Raw genomic sequence first — 22638 nt, forward strand, 5'->3', positions numbered from 1 at the left:
CAGTGATAAGGTGCTGGCTGGCGAACCTGGACGTCCGCAGGTTCGATCCTGTTGTCGTGAAACTTCCTGAGAATTTTCCGGTAAAGACAGGATCTCGAAACGCCACTCTCAGTGTACAGAACGGAGGGCATGCCAAGCAACACGGTCTAGTCGTTCGGATGAGACAATAAGCCCAGGTCCCGCGTATACACTGACACCCTAGATATTTGGAATTCATTTGGTGAGCGGGCAAATTTTCCTCATAGCCCACTTCATGGTCTTCGTAACCCAGGTAGGTGTAGAAAGTCTACCATCGAAACTCATTCATTCATTCATTTCATTTTTTTTTTCTGGTAAAGGTGGTTGGATAGCCAAATGGTTAGCGTGTGCGCGTTGTATCATTGAGTCAACTGGAGTGGTTGTACGTGACAGAGAGTAGAGTCGCCTGTCCAACCTCATGAGTTTTCTCCGGGTCCTCCCACTGCTAAAGACCCCTACGCGCAAGCGAATTATTGAAATAAAACTGAACCATATGTTAGTCCCGAAATGACCTAGTTTGTGTCAAGTGGACGTTAAATTCTGACATAAGAAATAAAAATGAGATGAAATGGAGTTTAACGTCCTACTGTTCTGCTCCTATACTGGGCTAATGAAGACGGGCATACGCCATACAGTGTGCTATGAGGGAAATTTTGCCCGGACAGCGGCACTACGGTCTACTCTTATATCGAATTCCAACTGCCAAGGGATCTTTTACGTGCACGCCAATGTGTACACGGGACCTCGGTTTTTCGTCCCATCCGAACGACTAGACAGCTTTCCTTGTCAACCCCTCCGTCCTGCATCACTGTCATACCGGAAGACAAGATGTATTAACTCAAATAAACCACTAGACATCGGTATTATTAATTAAACTACCCAAAATAGTGCAAATTTAGTGGGTGGACAAGTTGGTGAATAAAATACGATAATATGAAAATAGAAAAGATGATACGTTATCAGTGATGGTTAAAACTAATAACCTCTTATTCGTACCTTCATTAGTCTTAACTCTAGTGGCTGATTCGTATCATGACGTGGTGTCGTGATATCGTCCTTCCTAAGGCGATAACACGACATCACAACAACCTGACAACTTTGTTGACCAACACCAGGATCAGTGTACAGAATCCTAATATTGAGATGAACATAGTCGCTTCTACCACGACCTCTCGACATCACGACATTTTACCTCGACAGCACGACATTTTTACCCCACAACATGACATTGAAATTGTCGTAATGTCACGTAAAAATGTCTTAGTGTCGCGTAAAACGTTAGTTGGGGTTCGATCTCGGGGTGGGCCAAATATGTTCACGATGATTTTCCAGCATGATTTCCCCTGCACCACTGGCAAGGAAAAGTATCTTGAGGTTCGGATGGAACAAAAATCCGTGATCCCTGGCACAATTTCTGTCATAAAATTTTGTATGCCAGTTTTCATTACTGGACGCTTAAAACCAGTAGGTGCAGAAAGATATACAGGACGCTTAAACCCATTTCTTTCAATTATTCATTTTTCTCAATGTTTCTCACTCTTTGTTCATTTCCCAGGTTCACCCATAGTAAATAATCTATACATACATGTATAGTACTTAGACGTTCGCAGGGCTATTACCCTTGAGCATTATACGCGAGGGGTTGGGTTGGGGGGGTTGGCGATGTCTCAGTGAGGTCTCGGATTCGCTCCCGGTGTTGGCCGAAAAAGTTCCTTGGAATTTTCCGGAGTGGTTTCCCCTTGGTGTTGCAAGACATAGGGTCTTACAAGGATAGCTTCCTAGTCATTCTTGTGGGACGAAAAGCCGAAGTCACTTGTACACATTGGCTGACACGTACAAAAATCCTTGACAGTTGGAATGCCTTGTACATATTGGCGGGCACGTACAAAAATCCTTAACAGTTGGAATGCGATATTAAGATAGGCCGTAGCGCCGCTGTCCCGAAGAATGTTCCCCATAGCGAGAGAGAGAGAGAGAGAGAGAGAGAGAGAAATGGGGTTTAACGTCCACTCAACACAAACTAGGTCATTTCGGGACTAACACATGCTTCAATTTTATTTCAATTATTCGCTTGCGCATAGGGGTCTTTAGCAGTGGGAGGAAACCGGAGGACCCGGAGAAAACCCGCGAGGTTGGACCGGCGACCCATCTCCTTATCACGTACAACCGGGGAATCGAAACCCCGCCAGTTGACTCAATGACAGACCGTATGATACAGTGCGCGCGTGCTAACCATTCGCCCCCCACCCCCCCCCCCCCCCCCCCGTTCCCCATAGCACACTACATGATGCATCTGTATGAACATGAATATAAGCTCATGTTTTATATTCGTTTTATACATTGCAGTGTCCAAAGCATACCAAAAGATGCCTAACCTTGTAATTCCAAGATAACATATTTCCTCAAGATTTGATATTTTCACATTTATTTATTGGCACAAATGTCATTCCATACTAAATCAAAATCTACAAACAATAATAAATAAAACTCATCTAAACATCGTCTGTCATTGAATATACAAATATATACAATAGATATATACAATAGACCAGCTGTATAACATGATAAACAAGCCAACAGTGAGGCTGATGTCCCCCGCCGAAATTGCAAAATAAATAGATGACACATATTAATTAATCGCACATTTATTTTTTTCACTAAGTTTCATCACTCTCTATCAGATAGAATCAAGATTATCTTGTCCCAAACCATCGACAAATGAAATCGATTAGCTCTGCTTAGCTTCAGCTCGAAATGTAAATTATTGAACTCAGTCAAGACATTCACCTAATGAACATCTACATATACATCAAGTTTAAACATTCACCTAATAGACACCTATGCCAAGTTTGAACATTCTACCTCAATTAGAAGGAGAGTTATTGTGTTCCAAAGTTTCTACCAATCAAATTGCTTATCACTCTGCTTACCCTCAGCAAAAAATGTTCATTATCGAACTTAGTTAAGGTATTCATATAATAAATCTATACACCAAGTTTCATCAATCTCACTTAATTAGAACTAAAGTTATCGTGTCCCAAAGCATCAACCAATCAAATTATTTATCTCTGCTTACCCTAAGCGGAAAATGCTCATCTTCGAACTCCATCAAGGCATTGACCTAATCAACACATACACCAAGTTTGAACATTCTAGCTCAATTATGAAGAGAGTTATCGTGCCCCAAAGTATCAACCAATCAAATTGCTTATCTCTGCTTACCCTAAGCGGAAAATGCTCATCTTCGAACTCCATCAAGGCATTGACCTAATAAACACATACACCAAGTTTGAACATTCTAGCTCAATTAAAAGTTATCGTGTCCCAAAGCATCAACCAATCAAATTGCTTATCTCTGCTTACCCTAAGCGGAAAATGCTCATCTTCGAACTCCATCAAGGCATTGACCTAATCAACACATACACCAAGTTTGAACATTCTAGCCCAATTAGGAAGAGAGTTATCGTGTCCCAAAGCATCAACCAATCAAATTGCTTATCTCTGCTTACCCTAAGCGGAAAATGCTCATCTTCGAACTCCATCAAGGCATTGACCTAATAAACACATACACCAAGTTTGAACATTCTAGCTCAATTAGGAAGAGAGTTATTGTGTCCCAAAAAGTGTGACGGACAGACAGACGGACGGACGGACGGACGGACAGACAGACGGACGAACCCATTTTAATAGTCCCCTGCTTTCTTCGAAAGGCGGGGGACAATATACATAATTAACATACAGATGTGACGTAATCTTTTAATGTTGCCATATAGTATATTATAGAAGATGGCTGATTTCACAGAAATGGGAGTGCGTGCCATGGGTTAAATCGGCATTTTAAGTTATCTTTAAACCCACACACAAAAAGCAGGGTTAATTTTTACTTACCCGAGATTTTTCAATAACGTTTGTACAAACACAAAGACTTTCAAAATTGCTAAAAATAGATTTGTCACAAGAAAAGCGCCAATTAGTCATGCACACAATACAAAAAAATGAGATCCATATCCTGTCGTTGCCTGGTAACAAAATATACATTTATACAGTTTACAATATATCTATCAACAACAATTCCACCATATTTAACAAGACGTCAATCCCATCCTTTCAATGTTTAAAACCCCCCACCTCGTCCCACCATGTATAACAAAGATGCCCTCCCCACCCGCCATTGTTTAACAACCCGTCCATATTAAACAACCCCACCCCTCCAATATTTAACAACCCGTTTCAACCCATGTTTAACACCCCGGCTCCTTAAATGCTTAACACCCCGTTTCTCCGATGTTTTACAACATTCCCCATCGATATTTAAAACCCTACCCACCCAATGTTTCAGAACCCGTCCTCACCCACCTTTAACACCCCAGAACCACAATGTTTAACTTCCGCCCCTCCATGTACATTAAACACACTCACGCCTCTAATGGTAGCACCTCAGCCCCTCCGAGTCCCGTGTACACATTGGCGTTCACGTTAAAGAACCCTTGCCAGTTGGAATTCGATATAATGCCCGGGCAATATTTACCTCATATCACATGCGTATGTCAGTCTTTATTAGTTGTGCAAAACAGTAGGACGTAAAACCCCATTTCTAATCATTTCACAAGTCAATGGCCAAACCATTTTTATACCTAGAACTAACCTATTCTTATTCCCTTGTACAATGATGAACTTCACGTTGAAATTCTTGTTCATATTGTTCTTTTTAACATGTCATTCATCTCTAGACACATTTCTAATTTATTGTATACCGACAAGCTCCATACAACATCATGTAATTGTTTTTGTATTGTACATTTATTGTATGCCAATAAGCTATAACCACATCTACTAAGTAATTGTTCTGGTGTGGTCTTTTCATTGTATATCAAATCTATTTCAGAAAAAGTATATTTATGGTGTACCAAATTTGATTAAAACACAGATCCTATTTCGTTTCATTTTTTTATTGTTCAAAGTTTAGTTTTACTTGTCTTTACTACACTAGGATCTGGAAGAGTTGTTATATTAACGACGTACTGGTTGAAGTGAGTTCTTAGCGTGCGATGCACGGGACTATGGATAAACCACTAGAAGCGTCTAGGCTGATTGATTAATCAATGTCTGACGGGATTGGGTCAACAGCCGCTCGTACGACCGGTCAGATCTCCATGTAGTGTGGGCCATTAAAAGTATAAAAAAACGAAACGAAATACAGATTTGTATTTTAATCAAATTGTGGTATATCAATAAGCTATAAACACATCCTCTTAGTTATTGTTCTTGTATTATCTTTTCATTGTATCAAAATATATTTCACTTTATGTACATGTTTTCAGCTGACTAATAAAATATAAGATTCCAGTGTTTTGTAAATAACTACTGATACGTACGTATAATACTATAAAATCAGAAGGAATTATTTTTCAAATTCATAAAAAATATAGTTTTTAAATTTTGAGGAATAAAATAAAGCTATTTCATTTCATAGAATCCAACAGTGGCAGAATTCGTGCACAAGACAAGAAACGCCCACTTTTACTAGAACACCTAATATCACTTTTTATTTGAGGAATTCACATTCAAACCCATGTTTTGTTTATGTGTCGGTGGGTACTGATACACACTTGAGTACAGTATTCAAAGTCGAGTTGGATCACCATGAACTATCAAGTCTGATTCTCCCTTATACTCGGGCATCATCACCACCACCACCAACATCATCACCACCATCACAGAAACAAATAAAGATGCACACAAGACTGAAACGTTGAACAACGGGCTCAATTGTCCACGTTCCCCTTACACAGGTACCCGTAGACAAAAACATGTAACAACATGACTCTGATAAAAGATTGACGATGCTAAATTCCAATACAAACCAGGACGTTAACCACCGGGTTTGTTTGGAACAAAGTCTACCACAAGTTTAATCTTTTAATCATCTAAGCTGGATGCCGATTCTGCCTTAGATATTCTAAGACCCTTGACATGTGTTTGCTTACGGACCCGTAACTTGTCTATTAATGGTTTGAGCTCCGCCTCAGTTAACGAACGCTTTACGTCATCAATGCTGAGTCTTTCTTCAGGAGAGGCAAATATACATCCCGATAACACGTGCTTCAGTCCTGCTGGTAAATCCGCATTAATAGATAGCATGCTTTTCGGATTCACGATCTCTATAAATTCCGACTGTTTCTTGAATTTATAATTGATATAAGGATTTTCTTGGACGAGTAGTTCCCAAATCACCAAACCGAAACTGTACATATCATCTGCAGACGTGTACATTTTCCCGCGTAAAACTTCGGGGCTAAGATAGACAAGATGTCCAACTTTCTGAGTGTCGTTATTTTCAGGAATTATAATCTGTCTTGGCAGACAGCCTCCAATCAGCTTGACTTCGTCTGTATCGGAATCAACCTTAAATGAAAAATAATATATCCGATACAGATCTAGATTACCTCAACAACTTGGGAAAACCTTGAGAAGACTGATATTTTAACTAAAAATTGAATTACTTTGGCCTAAACGAAACATACTAGTATATTTTTAAACAATATCAAGTTTGTCTTGTCTAAGTTTGCTAGCCATGTAAACTCGCCAACTGACAGGCATCATTCGTTCCAGAATAGATACATATGCCCTAATCTACATGTACATAGCTAGCAAGAGAAATGGTTTAAACCGGATTTTAGAAGAGGAAGGGGGCCAAGTAGCGCGTCGACGGGCAGTTAACAGTCTAGTGATCTTAATACAACAGTACTAGAAATGAATGTATACTCTGCATCATTCGCGACACCCGTCGCTATAGCTCACTGGTGCATCAGCCATCAGTTCTGAAACGTCAATGTTCCTGGATGTAATAATCTTGTCGTGGTATATTGAATAGGGTATGGTGGATGAGAGAGGGGCCCAGACTACAAAAAAGTATTCCTTACCATAATAGTTTTGGGTGATAATTCCATATGAACCAAAGATTCTTTATGAAGATACTGTAAACCCAAAATCAAACCATTAATAATTTTGGAAGTCTTTGTCTTGATGTCTCGTATGAGAGGATTCCGGATAAATCTGCCGAGTGGACGAAAATCTCCAGAAAACAGGAACACGGTCCTTTCCACTCTTCTGACTATACCCAGAAATGGGGCTATATTATCATGAGCCAAACACCTGGAATTAGAGAAAACATAATTCACACTTTCGGGTTTTCACTACTTTCAGATCTAACCACCTGTTAAGACAAGCACGTCTTGGAACTGTAGTGATAGCATAATAAATAATACACTCGAGCTTAATTAAACAACCAATTAAATTTCTCCAAAACGGACTTCGCGGAATTACTTAATCGCGGGTTTTGGTTGGCAGGTTGAACTGGCATCAACCAATATCGGCCTGCGCATTGCTGAACGCGCGTGATAAGAAATGTCTTTAAACTAAGATAAAGTGTAAAACACAACCTAAAAGAAAAGGGAGAGAGAGGTGGGGGGGGGTCTTTAGCAGGGGTCTTTTGTCAGGCTCAATGAGAGACCTTATGATCCAACGCGCACACGTTAAACTACAAAAACACCTCCCCCGACTTTACAAGGAATTAAACCATACTATATTATGGTCATATATACGGACTTGCTAAATGTTACATTAAGTTGCGAACCTCAATATCATTAATTGGTTGGCAACAAAATAACGATTGTTTACAGTAAGTGACTTTCCGGCGTGATTTCGGCTTGTCGGTGGTGCAGAATGGAGGGCCTGACAAGGACAGCTGTCAAGTCATTCGGATGGGACGAAAAACCGAGGTCATGTGTACACATTGGCGTGCACGTAAAAGATCCCTTGGCAGTTGGAATTTGATATAAGGGTAGAATTTAGCGTCGCTGTCCGGGCAAGATTTCCCTCATACCACACAGTATGACGTATGCCCGTCTTCATTGGCCCAGTCGGAGCAGGACAGTAGGACATTAAACCCCATTTCATTTCATTTCAGTAAGTTCCGTTACTGAGATTTAAAACAATAGACATTATTCGAAGATGTTGCAAGTACCAGAGCTTAAACTGTAAAAAGTTTTAAACCAATGCGAATATTCAACAAGGCAGGTGGATGCCGACAAATCATAATGTGCATCGGTGTGGGTTTTTTTTTTTATTTGACTATAGTTTCAACTTACCGAATTTTTACAGTTTCTTTATAAATTGTTTCCTCTGATAGAGTTATCGTACTTGTTCGACTCACAAAACAGACTTCTCTCCCCTTGATATCCACTTTACCCATCTGAGTGTAGAAGCAAATACCGTATGTAAACCCTGCAGAACTCTCGTTTAACGATTTGTCCAGAGCCGAGTTTGAGGATTCTGATAACGCTGGATCCACATCCAACTTAATATTTAACGACGTCGTACGAATATCACTGATATAAGACAGTCCAAAACCCCGAAAATGATCAATTGCTTTTTCCAAATGTCGTAGAGTTTCCTTAAACATTTCTTTGTCTTGGCCTCCCCGGTGTCTTGCTTTTTGAATTTCTTCTATAAGTTCTTTCGTAGTAGAAATGAATTGAGGGATTTTCTTTTCGATACAGTGGATTTGCTGTATTAGAGGCTCTGTGTAGCGGTTACAGAGACTCAAGGTTATCTCCTTGTCATGAACCATGATCTCTGCGAATTGTAAAGCTCTGTCTATAAGATATTGGTTGGGATCTGTGTGCATGTTAGACCTCCGGCGAGTTGACTGAACAGCCAATATGGTAGATAACAGTGCACGGGCGACAAGGACCTTTGGTTGAAAGGCCATATTCTTGTCTGGTCTTCCCTCGGCAAGACGTTCCACTTTGTTAACTAACCCACCCTTCTGCCTTGTCATTACCCTATGTAACAAATCTTCTAGTTCTTCTTCCGGTAAAGTGGACGAGGACGAGAAGGACGCAATGGAAGCATTGTCAGTCATTTCGTCATTAATGGCGGTCATCTCCCTGAATAATCCCTGAAGATGTTCGTCGATTAGTGCTTCCACATCTTCCGCCATTTTTTCAGCGTGTCCATTGTCCTTAATCCACGAATCGATTTCATCTACCAAACTCCGAAGAGCAATGGCATCAAAACTATTTGTCTTTTTATTATTTAGACTACTAACAGTACTTGCTATGGACAATGTCGATGAACGGCGCAAATAAAGGGAAGCTCGCAGATCCCATCCTCTGATGCGTATTTTAGTGTTGTGATCACGTAAACTCTGTTTTATTAGCTCGGCGAGATGCAGCCTTTTATCTTGAATAACATTGTGCAACGCGAACACTATAGTTTGAGAGTTGGTTCCAAGGGTAGATAACTTGGTCTCGGCATCTTTAAACTTTTTGTTCAGATCTTCATCCGATTTGTCGATTTGTGACACCATGCTTAACATGTGACTTGTCGCTTGTTGGAGAATCTTCTTTAACCATCTGAAACCAGAGAAAAAGAGGGAAATTAAAAACATTAATTATTCGTTTGTGGAAAATATCATAATTCATCAGTAAAAGCAAAAGAGACCCAAATGTGTGGACTTCAACCTTTCCACGAAGATTGTTTCTGCGAAAGAACGTAAATTTATGCATGCGGGTTTGAACCTTACATTGCGTCAAGGGACCACGACTGCCTTCTAAGCGTTATGTAACTTGGTGTAGAATCGGAGAATGTGATTTGAATAAAGGATTTTTGTCCGGTTTTATTCATTATTCATGACTTTGTGGCGTATTGGGTAACCGAGTTAACATGACAGGATCCATGTGCATTAGTACATGTATGATGCTACTTCCAGTTGTGTACCCAAAGATGGGGTGTTGGGTGGCAGAATGGTTAGCGCGTGTGCGCTGTATCATAAGATCTGTCATTGAGTCAATTGGCGGCGTTTTGATTCCCCGGTTGTACCTGACCAGGAGAGGCGTCGTCTGTTCAACCTCGTTGGTTTTCTCCGTGTCCTCCGGTTTCCTCCCACTGCGTTAGTGTTAGTGTGTTAGTCTGGAAATGACCTAGCATGTGTCGGGTAGACATTAAACCCCATCTTTTTTTAAAATTGTTTTAAAATACTAGGTATCATTTACAAAATGACAAGGAGTAGGGTCGCCTGCCCAGTCTTCTCCTTGGTTTTCTTCGAGTTCCCTGGTTTTCCCCCACAACTAAAGACGGCAACGCGCAAGAAAATTATTAAAATCAATATGTGGCTTTCGTTAGTCCCATAGTGACCTAGTGTTTGTGTTACGCCCCCCCCCCCGCGCCCTTTCTCTCTCTCTCTCTCTCTCTCTCTCTCTCTCTCTCTCTCTCCCGTTAACCGTTAACACCTCTCTCTCTCTCTCTCCCTGATCGACAACCCGATGGCGATAAATTAGCCCGTGCCCTGAAAACTAAAATAGAGTTATTTCCCCTTACCTGTAATAATGTTTTATTGAAGAATCTAAAGCTGTTTGAAGTAGATTCACCAATTGCTTTAATAAAGTAGCATAATCCTCACTGATATAGTCTTTGTCGATACGTATGTGTTTTGACGCCGCTTCGGTGGAAAAGAAAAGAGCCTGTTTGTTCTCAAATCCTGGCCACGCATCACTCAACTTAGATAACGCATTCTGCTTCACTTTTTCGTGTTCTGTTATTTTGTCCCATCTATTACATATAAACATGGCGGCGTTTGGCGCAATATCGTCTCGTAAGTTGCATGGCGATGTTTTTCTTAATTTACGAATATCCCTTAGGAAATCAAGCAACTGAAATTAGAAAGGATTATAATTACAAATTCGGCAAAAAAGAGTAGAAATAACTGACATTACAATCCGTGTTTTTTATGACCTAAAACCTGTATCACATTGAAGTTAAACTATTAAACTATCTTTGAACTTTAAAATATTAATCTTATTCCAACAGCGTTTCATAGAAAAGAAGATTATTTTTTTTAAAATATAAACCTACATTATCAAATTGGTGTAAATGTTTTGTATATAACATTAATAATTATTATAAATCATGTTGATGCTACATATATCAATATAATCAGCCTATGTTATGATTATACTGAAATTTGTATATGAGGTTCCATTTAAAAATAAAATTATATTTAAAAAAAACAATAAAATGAGATTTTTGACAGCCTTCCTAGCACCTTACTTTTGATTGGCTGGTGTAAGGCATGGTAAATCACTTGTGTTAAGAGAGAGAGAGAGGGAGAGAGAGAGAGGGGGAGGGGGTAACATCCACTCGACACAAACTAGGTCATTTCGGGACTAACATATGGTTTAATTTTATTTCAATAATTCGCTTGCGCGTAGGGGTCTTTAGCAGGTGGTGGGGGAGGGGGTGGCGGACCAGGAGAAAACCCACGAGGTTGTCACGTACAACCGGGGATTCCAAACCACACCGGTTGACTCAATGACAGGCCTTATGATACAGCGCGCACGTGCTAACCATTCGGCCACCCCCCCCCCCCCACACACACACACAAACACACACACTTGTGTAAAATATCTTACCCTATCTTCTTGAACACCGCCAGCATTATCAGTTTTAATCAGATATATAAATGCTGATATAGTTTTAGATGATAAAAACTCTGCTACCATTCTATTTAATTTCTCATTCTCTCCAAATCCTGGTGTATCCACTATAGTTATACCGCTCTGTCAACAAAAAATAAATAAAAGAAATATGAAATTTGAATAAACAGATGTTTTCCCCTTAGAGGATGGAGATGGTGGGGGGGGGGTAATTATTTGCGGCGTTCTAAAGCCTGGGGTGGGGGTGGGGTCACGGTAGCTAAGTGTGGGTAAGACGCTGGCTCGCTAGCCTGGAGGTCGGGTGTTCAATCCCTGCATTGGCCTAGAAAGTTCATCCAGGATGCAGGACGAAGGGCATGGCAAGGACAGCTGTCTAGTTGTTCGGATGAGACGAAAACCTGAGGTCCCGTGTACACATTGGCGTGCAAATAAAAGATAGCACACTTTATGGCGTTTGCCCGTCTTCATTAGCCCATTCGGAGCTGAACAGTAGGACATTAAACCCCATTTCATTTCATTAGCTCAGTTCGGAGCATCCTAAACATGACAAATGGTTAACATTTTACCTTCAAAATCTCAGCCGGTAGATATATTTCAATTTCTTTTATACGGGATACGGCAGCTCGATTATTCAAATTCTTCTCAAACACAGTTTTATCTAAATTCGCTTTGGCCTCTTCCAGGTTTTCATAACTTCTGTCATCTGTATTGCCATTTTCGTAGAATAGTTTCGACCCGTATGTGCTTCCATACTTAAGTTTACAAATAAGGAATGTACAGCTTAGAGAGTGTGTTGGTAGGATGTCCACACCCAGTAATAAGTTTAATATACTACTTTTACCAGCACCGGTTTCTCCTGAAAAATACAGGTAAAAATAAGTACATGCATCCCTTGATTACACAATCAGGGCAAAATTTACAAGGTGGCAAATTAATGCCCCAGACGCATGCGCTCTCCCCAGACTTCATTTATTAAACTAAATCGTGGATGGGACGAAAAACCGAGGTCCCGTCTATACATCGGCGTGTACGTAAAGTAAAAGATCCAATGGCAGTTGAATTTCGATATAAGAGTAGGCCATAGTGCTGCTGTCCGGTGAAAATTTCCCCCATAGCACACTGTGTGGCGTATGCCTGTCTTTAGTAGCCCAGTCGGAGCAGAACAGTAAGACGTTAAACCCCCTTTTCATTTCATTGAGGTTAAACCGTTTTACAATATTCGATTATATCCGGGAACCTATAAATATACCTTAAGAAGTGCATCGAGACCGCCGAGTTCTAAATTTTGAGTGTCCTGGCTCTTAATCATATCAATAATAGTGATTTTTCAACAACAACAAAAATTACCTGAAAATACAACACAACAGTCTGATGTTTGTAGTTCGTTTAAATGCCTAGTGAAGTCTGCATCCAGATCATCACACAAGTTGCCAGCTTTTAGAACCGTACTGATGGAGTTAATGCAGGGGTCGATACTTTCTCGTACCTTATTCAACAGATCAATTATGGCCTTTCTTTTCTTCTCATGTTTACTTTTCATCACAGCGAACCCACCATCGGCCTGAATTATAATTTAACATATTCCTTTTAAAAATGTTACTATTACTTTCTAAATTTAATCATTACAATTACTTTCTCATTTCAGTAATGTAATTGTCTTTTAAATGTAACTGACTGATTGATTGGGGGTCACGGTGGCTAAGTGAGTAAGACGCTGGCTCGCCAGCCTGGAGGTCTGGTGTTCGATCCCTGCATTGGCCGAGAAAATTCATCCAGATTTTCCGGCGTGGTTCCCACTTGTCAGTGATGCAGGACGAAGGACCCGACAAGGACAGTTGTCTAGTCGTTCGCGTGGGACGAAAAACCTAGGTCCCGTGTACACATTGGCATGCACGTAAAAGATCGCTTGACAGTTGGAATTCGACATAAGAGTAGGCCGTAGTGGCGCTGTCCGGGAAAAATTTCCCTCATAGCACACTGTATGGCGTGTGCCCGTCTTCATTAGCCCAGTATAGGAGCAGAACAGTAGGATGTTAAACCCCATTTCATTTCATTTTCATTTTCATTTCAATTGATTGATGGATTATTGATTAGTTATACTCTTTGATAACCCATGTGTTTAAGTCTGTCTAGAAAAGGGTTCTAAAAAAACAAATTATAAAATGAAAAAGTTATGTTTTTATTTCTGCTTTTGTTTTCAAACCTTGGCACTACTTCATATTAAAATGACCGCGAGATTTATTAAAGTACTGTGGAATAATACCGAAATTTCAAATTAGTCATGGAGGTATATCCAATATAAATAGTGTTGATATGACTACTACTTGCATTGTATATGTTATAAAAATATCGATTTTGTCAAGTCAAGCTATTCAAATTTATAATTTGAAAGGAGCAGAGTTAATGCTATTCAATCTATTGTTCACTTACGCATACTTGCCTAAAAATAGCCACTGTTACAGATATTATCTATGGCTAGAGTTATAAATACCTCAATTGAAAGTCAGTTTATAACTGGAGATAAAAAATATTTCATTGAAAAGACTTTATTCTTAATGTCTTTCAAAATAAAGCTATAGGTATGAAAGCAAAAATATGTTGGATATTTTTACTAGTTTTAAATAAGAATTTAATTTCGTTTCAGAAAAATAACTAGTGTGTTTATGAAAGGTCATTTGGTTTAACTGAGATTTATTTTATTATTTTTATATTTTATATTCGAAGCACACTACATTTGGTATTTTATAAAGATGTTATTGATACTTATGTATTAAAGAAGAGATAGTGTGCTTGTAAATAATGGGGAGCCATGATGGCTGACTCACTAGCCAGTGGGTTCCGGATTCGAGAAAGTTCGTCGGAGTTTGACCAGCCTGGCAAAGACCAGTGTTTAGTCCATTGGAAAGTACGAAAGCCCAATGTTTCAAATAGTTGTAAACATTGAACGTGACAAGGAGTAGGATCGCCTGCCCAACCTCGTGGTTTTTCTCCGGTCCAACTGTTTTGTGCCACTGCTAAATACCCCTACGGGCAAGCAAATTGTTGAAATATAATTGAACCATATGTTAGTCCCAAAATGACATAGATTCTCTCTCTCTCTCTCTCTCTCTCTCTCTCTCAAGGAACATGCATGTCCTTGACACATACTAAGTACAGGTATGCCACAGGAATATATTTACATCACGATTGCATAAGTATCGTGACAAGATAAGATCTCTTCGACAGTAATATTAAAACATAATTTATATGGAAAACATTCACTGAGTTTATTTCACACTAAGTTTTAACAAGGTCATCTTGTCGTTCTCAAGTAAATAATGACAGTGTAATGGCAAGAAATCAAATTATATACAACAAGGTAACAAAAACAATAACTAATATACTCTTCAAAAAAAGTAGGGGATATTCAGAAACAATAAAAAACGGCGGAAATGCACTGCTGTTTTTATTAGAGGTAACCAGTGTATGTTAATAACAGGCCAATATATGACGGCCCCATTTCACTCGCATAGAGATACACTGTCAAAGGTGAAAATGGACGTTTTTGATTTTTGTTTTAACAATGAGTAATTGCTCCACCAATCCTCAGACATTCAGCAATTCGTCGTGGCATGCTCCTAATCAACCGCCCAATCACGATTTGGGGCAATCTGACCCACTCCTCTTGCAGTGCCACGGCCAATTCTTGCAGTGTTGTCGGTTGACGTTGATGTCGACGAACACGTCTCCCGATCAAATTAAACGTAACACACTAAAACAAAGATACGCTAAACAGTAAATTTTATGCAAGAACCGATAGGAAAGCAAACATAGATAGGATAAACCAGCAAGCGGCAGTTTTCATTAACCCTTCTTTGAAGTGTCAAATTTGACAATGAACCCCTATTGCGTGTCACATGTGCAGCTCAGTGGTTCTGTTGGGGCGGTAAGTTCTTCATCTTTGGACATACTCTCAAAGCATGTCAAGTGTCCATGACTATTTATCATATCACAACCTGCATAGGTATTTGCATTTAAATACACCCTACCTTTTTTGAAGAGTATATGAAACCATCAAAATTATTGTTTTTGTTACCTAGTTGTATATAATTTGATTTCTTGCCATTACACTGTCATTATGGGCAGCCAGTCGAGTAATTAGCACCAAACTCGTGGAATGTAATGGCGTTATTTTCAAATGCGTGTACAGAAATGTGAAATGACAACGTGGATAGAAACTTGCTCACTGAGATGCATCGAAGAAAGATCTAAACAATATACGATCTCGGAAAAATTAAAATAAAATGAAATGTGTTTTAACATTCAACTTTTCTGATAGCCAAAGGGGAAAAACGAAAACGGGGATACGCCATGAGGGTAATTTTGCCCGGACAGCGGCGGTTCTGTCTAGTTCATCAAATTCCGATCGTCAAGGGCTCTTTTACGTGCACCCCCAGCGTGTACACGGACCATTATTGTTACACCCTAAATTTAAATATATTTTTTTAAAGAACAAACTTGGCTTTGAGCTAAATTAGAGTCAATGAAAATGTCTATCATTAAAATAATTCCCCTGTAAACAAGCCCTTAAATATCAAATCAGATAACAATAACTAGGCCTATATGCAATAAAATATGCCTCTTTGGCTTCTAATAAATCATTATTATTGCTATTAAGCTTGTACATCGGAAAAACGCTAAATTTGCCTAGTTATTGTTGTCTGATTTGATATTTAAATTATGTTCCCTCTTTGTACTACTGTGTTACTATGACGCTATGAGGTCATAGTCATTGTTGCATTACCAAAATGTTGATTATCTGAAGAGCTTAATAAAATAAGCGAAAGTGTTAGTAATCGACAAATTATGTAGTTCTTTTTTCAAAAACTTATATATATATATATATTAAAGTAGATAGAGTACAAGTACTTCTTTGTTTAAGGTAGATAAATGCATAAATAAATAAGAAATACGTCCAGGTAAAAAAATCTTCACTTTACTTCATTCTGTCATACATTAAATCATATAAGCTAGCTATCTGCCTTCTATGGGCGTCTTCAGATATTAATAATATAGGAGCCACGGTGGCTAAGTAAGTAAGACGCTGGTTCGCTAGCCGGAAGGTCGCGGGTTCGATCCCTGTGTTAGCCGAGAAAGTTCATCAGAATTTCCCAGTGTGGTTTCCCCTTGCCAGTTGTGCAGGGAGAAGGGGCTGACAAGGACAGCTGCCTGGTCTTTCGGATGGAACGAAATATCGAGATCCGGTGTACATATTGACGTGCACGTAAAAGATACCTTGACAGTTGAAATTCGATATAAGAGTAGGCCATAGCAAAGCTGTCTGGGCAAAATCCCCCCATAGCACACTCAATGTATGGCGTGGGTAGGCGCAGAACAGTAGGACGTTAAACCCCATTTCATTTCATTTCTCTGACTTATAAGGTTATTGCTATGTATATTTTAATATATTATAGAGAGAGATATTTAGGGCGAACCGGGGGTCTACACAAAGCGGTGATTATATTTTAATATAATACTGTCAAAACCTGCACCGTAATCTTTTTATTTAACAAAGGACTAAACATGGTATAACCAGTCCTTAAATTGAATGGTGTTGGTGAAATACAATCGAACTTCACTATTGACTGGTATGAAATATCTATAAATATATATGAACCGTTGATCTGAGCGTGTTATATTCTACAAAAGTGCGGTCTATAACATTGTTATAAATATACGTGTTGTCACTTATCACACAAACATAGGTCCGGCTGTTGGCACAATTGACTAATTTCCCCAAATGGGGCCCCGCACTAGAAAGGGGCCCCGCAGCTCACCAACTTAAAAAATGTCCAGCAGTGATTTAATGGTATATATGGACTAAAAACATATTCAAACTAATTAATTTGTCATAATTAAGCTTCAAATCCTTCTCAAACATTGTAATTGCGGAGAAATGCCCTGCTTCAAAAATTCGATCAAACCGGGTCATGTTTACGTCACGCGACTTACCTGTCTTGGAAGTCAGAGGAGAATTCATTGCATACATAAAACGATGTTGTCTTTAATCGCTTACTATTTATTACAAATATCGAATCCTAATTAAATTCTCGGATTATCCACTACCCGCGTCTCTTTCCGTCATTTTTATCTCAGAAAGTGTTGTACGTCTAACTCTTCATAAAGTTTATCAACTTGTACATCAAGCGCTCAATGTTCGCGTGTGACCTCTGACATCACGCGTGCAGAAATTCCTTATCGTCGGGCTGTTGATTAGGGAAACCCTTACATTTTTGTCCTGTATACGCTCAATGAGTGTTTTTCGGGGAATCTAGTATTTTTCTAGTAAGATTGGATATCTCTACTTTCAATATATACCAAAATTCACATACTTTTATTGGAAATAACCAGCCGATAAATACTTTTCTGGGAACCCATCTTTAATACTTGGATATCTCTACTTTCTATATATACCAAAATTACCATACTTTTATTGGAAATAACCACCTGATAAATACTTTTCTGGGAACCCATCTTTAATACTTTTACTATGTAGATGTATTAATCAATTACACGTACTAATTGTGAAATAAAGCGTTATATATAGTTGGCCTTAAATATGAATGAATATAGGCCCAGTTAAAGTTATTCATATCCTGCAATGTATTCATATCCTGTAACTTTGGGCCTTCCAAATTGGGCCCCGCATTTACTACAATCGGACCTGCGAACAGGGACCTTTTGTATCGGTACGAAAACGAACACGAAAACGAAAACGAACACGAACACGAAAATATACTGGTTTACGTTTTCGTTCGCATCTCTTCTTACACGTTGTTTCGCAAAACGAAACCGGCAGAATTTCGCATTTCAAGACATTCTATACACTCAACACAATCAACACTATAAGAACTCAAAATTCAATATATTATGCCCCAAGAACTATACTCGTATACACGCCTGTACGTGAATCCTGCGTTAACGGCTATACGGGATAACGTCACAACTACGCATTGATGTTTGTGTTCGTTTTCGTAACGATTCGAAAGGTTCCCATTCTTAAATAGCTTCCTTATTAAATATACATATCATTAAGAAACTAAAAGTAGCATAGAATCTTGTTTTGATTATACATGTTTTAAAATATCTATAGATAGACTATGACTAGTCAACCAATGACATAAATATTATAATTATCAATATCTTCCTTGTTAAATGTACATATAAGTAAAAGAATAGCATATTATACATATATTATATACGTGTTATAATTATTTATAGACCATTAGTAGTCGACAATTCACATAAACATGAATATTGTATATAAATAGATTTCTTATTAAATAACCATATTGCTAATAAAACTTTCCTATTATCGTAAATTTTTTTTCGTAATAAAATGAAATGAAATAAAATGGGGTTTAACGTCCTACTGTTTTGCTCCGACTGGCCTAATAAAGACGGGCATACGCCATACAATGTGCTATGAGTGAAATTTTTCCCGGGAATCGACACTATGGCCTACTCTTATATCGAATTCTAAGTGCCAAGGGCTCTGTTACGTGCAAGCCAATGTGTACACCGGACCTCAGTTTTCCGTCCCACCCGAACAACTAGATAGCTGTCCTTGTCCGGCCCTCCTTAATTTCAACAATTAAATGTATAGGTGTGAAATACGTTACTAACATACATAATTGATAATCAATGTGCGTTTTGTTTTATTATGGTTGTTACGTTATTGGTGTCCCTGAATAATATTATCAACTCATTGTCATATCTATCAAAACATGTATTACTAGAAGAATGCCCGGCTTCGCTCGGGGGTCATAACTCCGAACCCGGAAGTGATAGACTAACGTCACCTGGCCTATGTTACTCCCCGGTCCGAGCTACCCCTATACCCCAAATTTCATACACGGGGCAGACCTAGTGTAGCCGCCAACCCCGAACAGACAGACAAACAGACAAACAAACAGACAGACAAACGACAGTCACAAATATTAGTATAGATTCTTATCTAACAATCTTCGATTTTGAAGGGAATTTAATACCATAATATTGGTACGATTCTTTCGATTGGTCGTCCATTTATGGAAACCAGTGAAGGTCGTATTTACAAGATCCATTTTAAATCTAGTTCTAGCGATTCCCTATTTTTAAAAAAATTTAAACATCAGATTATTATTATTGGACAAAGTAGATATTAAAGGAGATGGCATAGATCTGTTTTAATGAACAAAACTAGTTAATTCGTATTAAAATACTTTTGAAAGCCTGTATCCAAGTCTTGTGAAACTATTTGGAACTTTCAATTTTGTATAGGCGATTATCAAGACACACATGCACCCGCAGAATAATACCTTAAATCCGTTAAGTGATCCCGTTAAGAAAATCAATCGACCGTTTCCGAACAACTCAATAGGCTACAGAAAAACGACACATCCTGTCGTATAATAGCACATCTACTTCTATTTCTAGTGTCCTGTGAAATCCGGGAGTTCACCTTTCAACTAATATCTGACGTCATTTTTGTCAATAAAATTTTGACGCAGCTGACGATAATAATGTTGCAATAAACTTTTTTTAAAAAAAACCCAAACATTTAAGGATACATTATGGGAGATTAGATAAAGAGCTGGTAGTTCTCACTATAATAGTTAAAAACTAGATACTGTAAAGGGAATTTGCTGAAAGTTTCAGTCAAATTGATCCACTATGAACCGAGATTTTAGCGATTGCATTTTCGGCCTAGCCTCGATCATCATTACTAAAGTCGGTAGGATAAAAAACATAGTCTCGATTATCCATTCCATGATTAAATTATGAATGGAACTCGAACAGGAAATCGGAACCTAATCCATGCTAGCGATACCATAGAGAGTTGATTAAGATCTGGATAAGTTAATTAATGTCTAATTAATAATATAGATAATATTTCAGGCCTAAAGAAAAACCTGCAATAGACAGATTTAGCTCTTGCATAATGTATGTTTAACAAACTAGAACATCAACGTGTCAGAATATAGGGTGAATACAGATATTAATCTATACATTAAAACTACACAGTAAAATAAAATTCATGAAAAATGATTCAACTCGATAAATTTTATCTAAAATTATGGCCATTTAATGTTAACATTTGTTTATATTGATTCGCACTGACATCTTTATGCGTCTCAAACAAATAAAATAATCAATATTTTAACCTTTTCGTGTAAGCATTAAGTCGGTTTTTTATTATACCCGGACGGACGCACTTGATTTAAATAATTTCGAATTTTATATTAATATATCAGTATATAATATGTGAAAGATCTTTAATTTTATGACGGACATATCAGTATATAATATGTGAAAGATCTTTAATTTTATGACGGACATAAATCTATAAAATGGATACCAATAACAACCTGTACAATACCGAGTAATAAATTATGGACTTATAAACTTTATATTTTACTTTATGCAGTAGTATCATTAAATCAGAAACATACAGAGAGAGAGAGAGAGAGAGATAGAGTGTGGGTGTGTGTGTGTGTGTGTGGGTGTGTGTGTGTGTGTGTGGGTGTGCGTGTGTGTGTGTGTGATAGAGAGAGAGGGAGAGAGAAGGGGGGGGGGGGGGTAACGTCCACTCGACACAAACTAGGTCATTTCGGGACTAACATATGGTAAGCAATGGGAGGAAACCGGAGGACCCGGAGAAAACCCACGATGTTGGACAGGCGATCCAACTCCTTGTCACGTAGAACCGGGGAATCGAAACCACGTCAGTTTACGCAATGACAAACCGTATGATACAACGCGCACGCGCTAACAATTCGCCTATCCACCCCACTTTCCGCACCACAAACGTAGTTCCCATTCCATTAAAGAAATACAAACTCTAAGAATATTAAAAGAAATTTAAACCATCAATGAGAAGAAATCCAGTAGATTTCGTCAGTTGGATAAAGTCATTTTTAAAAATACCCACGAGTTAGTTAAAGGGGTTTTGCTGTAGGTTCAAGTAAGGTGCGTCAATTATAATATAATGAATATGTATTATGCCTGTTTTCAAGCGTGGAAAGTATCTTAAGAATGCGGAATTCGTTAATTCGATTTTAAATACACTTTCATATAAAACGATGCAAGAAGAACACCCACAAGATCTCTGGTTAGCCATCCTTGAATTCTTTCAAGTTTCTTTTGTTTCATTAATCTGTTCTCATTTCTTGGAAAAGGGACGGGGTATAAACAATCTTGTCATAATCATATTTTCTTTTTTAGCTTTGTATGACATAAGTACAACAAAAACAAAGCGAAACGAAGTTGACATGAAACAAAAAGTTTCTTTGAATATTCAGGGCCATAATAAGGCACTGACTCTCAGGGACTCCAGTGAAAAGATATTTTATTTGTGAATTCAGGATAAAAAAAATTAGTACTCTAGATTATCTATTTTAAACGGTATTCAATAAAGAGAGAGAGAGAGAGAGAGAGAAATGGGGTTTAACGTCCACTCGACACAAACTAGGTCATTTCGGGACTAACATATGGTTCAATTTTATTTCAATAATTCGCTTGCGCGTAGGGGTCTTTAGCAGTGGGAGGAAACCGGAGGGCCCAGAGAAAACCCACGAGGTTGGACAGGCGACCCTACTCCTTGTCACGTACAACCGGGGATTCGAAACCACGCCAATTGACTCAATGACAGACTTAATGATACAGCGCGCACGTGCTAACCGGGATTCAATAAATATTCATGTATATATATTTGCATAAACATACAATGGCAAAAGCAAACTCTATACTGTATACAAGGGTAGCCCAATGGGTAAAAATGTCTTGAATTCACAAAGCATAACTATCTAGAAAATCTTAATCCGCCTCATGAAATATTATAAAACTTACCATTTTAAAGTACTGTTGATTACTCTCTTTAAGTTTATGGAGTACTAATCTTTCCTTCATGGAATCTAGATCAGCCAGCCCCTCCAGATTCACTCCCCATTCGTCGGCTATGTCCTCCACCTGTCCAAAATCATCCAACGCCTTTAAATATTCTAGTTTGTATCCCTGCATTTTGTCTTCTTAACTATCTGAATATAAACAAAAATGGTTTTAAGAAACAATCGAAATTTAATAAATTTTGTAACATTAATGG

General features: G+C 38.4%; 1 protein-coding gene across 2 annotated transcripts in view; it reads right to left on the reverse strand.

Annotated features, from left to right (window-relative positions):
* Positions 1 to 2432: 2432 nt before the first annotated feature.
* Positions 2433 to 22638, reverse strand: part of LOC126826792 (uncharacterized) — a 30785-nt gene continuing 10579 nt past the window's right edge. The window contains exons 2-9 of one of the 2 annotated variants that reach the window (XM_050555869.2): positions 22386 to 22573; positions 12864 to 13077; positions 12083 to 12372; positions 11493 to 11639; positions 10402 to 10733; positions 8169 to 9437; positions 6942 to 7173; positions 2433 to 6423 (exon numbers count right to left, since the gene is read on the reverse strand). In XM_050555869.2, coding sequence (XP_050411826.1) covers positions 5938 to 6423; positions 6942 to 7173; positions 8169 to 9437; positions 10402 to 10733; positions 11493 to 11639; positions 12083 to 12372; positions 12864 to 13077; positions 22386 to 22556 — 3141 coding nt within the window. In that variant the 5' untranslated portion in view covers positions 22557 to 22573 and the 3' untranslated portion in view covers positions 2433 to 5937. The remainder of the gene's footprint in view (positions 6424 to 6941; positions 7174 to 8168; positions 9438 to 10401; positions 10734 to 11492; positions 11640 to 12082; positions 12373 to 12863; positions 13078 to 22385; positions 22574 to 22638) is intronic. The other variant, XM_050555870.2, reaches the window with a different exon arrangement.

Source organism: Patella vulgata, chromosome 7 (genome assembly GCF_932274485.2).
Source record: "Patella vulgata chromosome 7, xgPatVulg1.2, whole genome shotgun sequence".
NCBI classification, from domain to species: Eukaryota; Metazoa; Mollusca; class Gastropoda; family Patellidae; genus Patella; species Patella vulgata.